Source organism: Urocitellus parryii, chromosome 2, assembly GCF_045843805.1.
Source record: "Urocitellus parryii isolate mUroPar1 chromosome 2, mUroPar1.hap1, whole genome shotgun sequence".
NCBI lineage: Eukaryota > Metazoa > Chordata > Mammalia > Rodentia > Sciuridae > Urocitellus > Urocitellus parryii.
The window spans coordinates 29,900,176-29,903,065 of NC_135532.1; the positions used below are offsets into that span (position 1 = coordinate 29,900,176).

The window sequence follows — 2,890 nt, forward strand, 5'->3', positions numbered from 1 at the left end:
ATAAGAAAGTGGCCAGGGCTGGGTTTTTGTCCACAAGTACAGGAAGCTCTTGGTGGTGACCTGTCGGACTCCCAGATAGTTAGTGCGTTTGGTGGTTGGTGGTTGGTATTCGGTGGTTGGTGGTTGGTGGTTGGTGGTGCTGTGGTGTTTGGCTTTTGGTTTTTTGATTTGGGTTTGTTGTTTTGCTTTGTTTTGGTTTTTGGTTTTGCTTTGTTGTTTTGGCTTGTTATTTTTTTTTAAGCTAGCATCCTTAGTTGGTGTTCCTGCTTAGGATGTTTAGCCAGAGTAGTGAGAGTAGTGAGAGTAGAGTAGCAGCACTGCAGGTGCCAGGCTCCTGCAGCGTGGCAGCCTTCCTGGAGCACTATGAGTTCCTGAAGGTCATCGGGCGTGGTGGGTATGGCCAGGTGAGCCTAGCCCTCCATCGCCTCTCAGGGGCACAGGTGGCAGTGAAAGCCCTGGATCTGGAAGTGGAGAACATTCCGGCCTTCAACGAACCCAAGATAATGATGAGTCTGGAGCACCCCAACGTGGTCCAGCTGTTTCACGTGATTGGCACCGAGAGCACCATCTACATGGTGATGGAGCACGTAGGTGGGGGACGACTGCTTGATCACATCACACGTGGCATGCAGGTGGAGGAGGTCCGGAGGGTTTTCAGGCAGATCCTGTGTGCGGTGGGCTACCTCCATGACAAGGGCATCGTGCACCGAGACCTGAAGCCAGAGAACATCATGCTGGACACCAGAGGCCAAGTCAAGCTGATCGACTTTGGTGCCGCCACGTGGTTCAGCGCTGGGGAGAAGCTGAGGCGGGTCTGGGGCACACTCCCATACCTTGCCCCTGAAGGTGTCTTGCGGCAAGAGTATGAGGGACCCCCGATGGACGTCTGGAGCCTGGGGGTCATCTTGTATTTTATGTTGACACGGAGCCTCCCCTTTGACTCCACCTCCTCTGAGGACCTGCTGAAGCGGATCACTCACGCCAGGTACCGGGTCCCTGACTCAGTGCCTGTGGGAGCCCGAAGGCTCATCCACAGCATACTGACTGTGAAGCCCCCGAAGCGGCCCACAGTCAAGCAAATCTCTCGGCACCCATGGCTGAAGCAGGGTGGGGAGTGTGTACCCCAACAGAGTAGTGAGGGTCTTCCCAAACACCCAGACCCCCAAATAATGGCGCTCCTGGTTGACAATGGTCTCGATCCATACCAAACCTGGGTATCTCTGGCCAAGAGAAAGTTTGATGCAGGGATGGCCAACTACTTGATTCTGCAGCACCAGGAGAGCCAGGGGGGAGAGTGCATGTTCCCAGCGCAGCCTGTGCCTCGCAGGGTTCGGCTTTCCTCTTGTCCTGCGGGCCTTTCCCGGGGCCCTGTGCTCCCCAGGAGGAGCACGAGTGAGCCTGCCCTTGGAGCCTTGCCCTTGCCCCATAAGCGCCGGCTGCCTGAGGAAGCCGAACAGCCAGGGCAGGTGGGCATCAGAAGGGCCAGCCTGCCTGCTCTTCCTCGGGACTTCCAGCCTGCTGAGGCCCCGCCTCCTGACGAAGCCTCCCAGTCCAGCTCAGTGTCCTACTTGCCCAGCCGCTGGAAGCGCCTGGTCAGGTTAGTAGAGACAGTCCGCAGCAGTTCCGCCCAAGATGTATCCCCAGAGCAACCCCGAGAACCCAGGAAGAGCTGGACCAGGAGGATCGCTAACTGTGTCCAAAGACTGTGTTGTTGTTGCATGCCACGTGTCCGTGTCCGCAATAGAGTGTTTCCAAGGGTTCGCAGGAAAAGTGAGCCAGAGCCGGATCAGGAGACCTTTTCTGGCTCCGAGGTCGAAGTGGAGAGCTGAGCCAGACAGGACCAGCGGACAGCCTGGGATTCCTCTGCCCCCACCTGCCGAAGACACCAGAGACTGTTCTGCCTGGGACACTTCACCCTGCCCTGCCCCCTTTCCCTTCTCCCATTCCTCTGACATGTTTCTTGATACATTGATTTTGGACAAATTGTATAATAAATTTTTTGTTGCAAAATTTTAAAAAATGCTCTTGATTCAAAGGAGGGTGGGCTCTGATTCAAAGAAAGGAGGGTCCTCAGGGTGGGTCAGGTCCCACCAGCCATCATCTCCCAGGCCTGGACCACTGTGCCTCCCTCTCCAGTGTAGACTCCCTTGCCCTTAGAATAGATGAGGACTCAACTTGTCTTGGTTGAGCCAGTGTAGAACATTCACTTGCTTTCACCTAGTACAATCTGGTTTCTCTTGATCCAGTGTGCATGGAGTCTCTCCCATTGAGCCATTGTAGACATGCCCTTTAGCTGGTGACCATGGTCACGAGGAATACCTCCAAGAAGGCATGGAAGACCTCAGTGTTCCAGGGTATAATAATGATACATTGTGAGTAGGGAAGGTAGGGAAGGAAGAGTTGGCCAGTACAGCAGTGGCTGGGTGCCTCAGCACCTGCCATGCAGCCGCCTCACTCAAAATTGTCATGACTGTTGCTATGGGACAGAGTACTCAGGATTTCAGGACTGGAGGGGTCAGTTCATTCTATGGATGCAATTATCCATTAAGGCAAGGTGCACCCACATGGATTTACTCTTACCTTTGGATTCGATTACTAGGCTTGTCAAAGGTGACAGCCTGGGCACCTTGTTTCTCTGACATGTCCACTGGTCTGGCACCAGGAGCTACACTGACACCAGCTTCCGGCTCTTGCCCTTTGTGGTCAGAAATGTATACTATGTCAAACTGTCATCCTTGTGTAGAGGTCTGTAACCAAGAGGTCTGTCACCTCCTTGGTTACATTTATTTCTAATTTTTATAAATTTTTTTGAAGTTATGGAACACCTTTGCAGCAGATTCATTATTGGAGTAAAGAAAATGGACTGTTTTATATGTGTGGATCTTCTATC

General features: G+C 53.3%; 1 protein-coding gene across 1 annotated transcript; it reads left to right on the forward strand.

Annotated features, from left to right (window-relative positions):
- The first annotated feature begins 272 nt into the window (after positions 1 to 272).
- LOC144253333 (sperm motility kinase 2B-like) lies at positions 273 to 1,829 on the forward strand. Its single transcript, XM_077795451.1, has one exon. It carries the CDS (start codon positions 273 to 275, stop codon positions 1,827 to 1,829), a length of 1,557 nt encoding a protein of 518 aa, XP_077651577.1.
- The last annotated feature ends 1,061 nt before the right edge of the window (positions 1,830 to 2,890 follow it).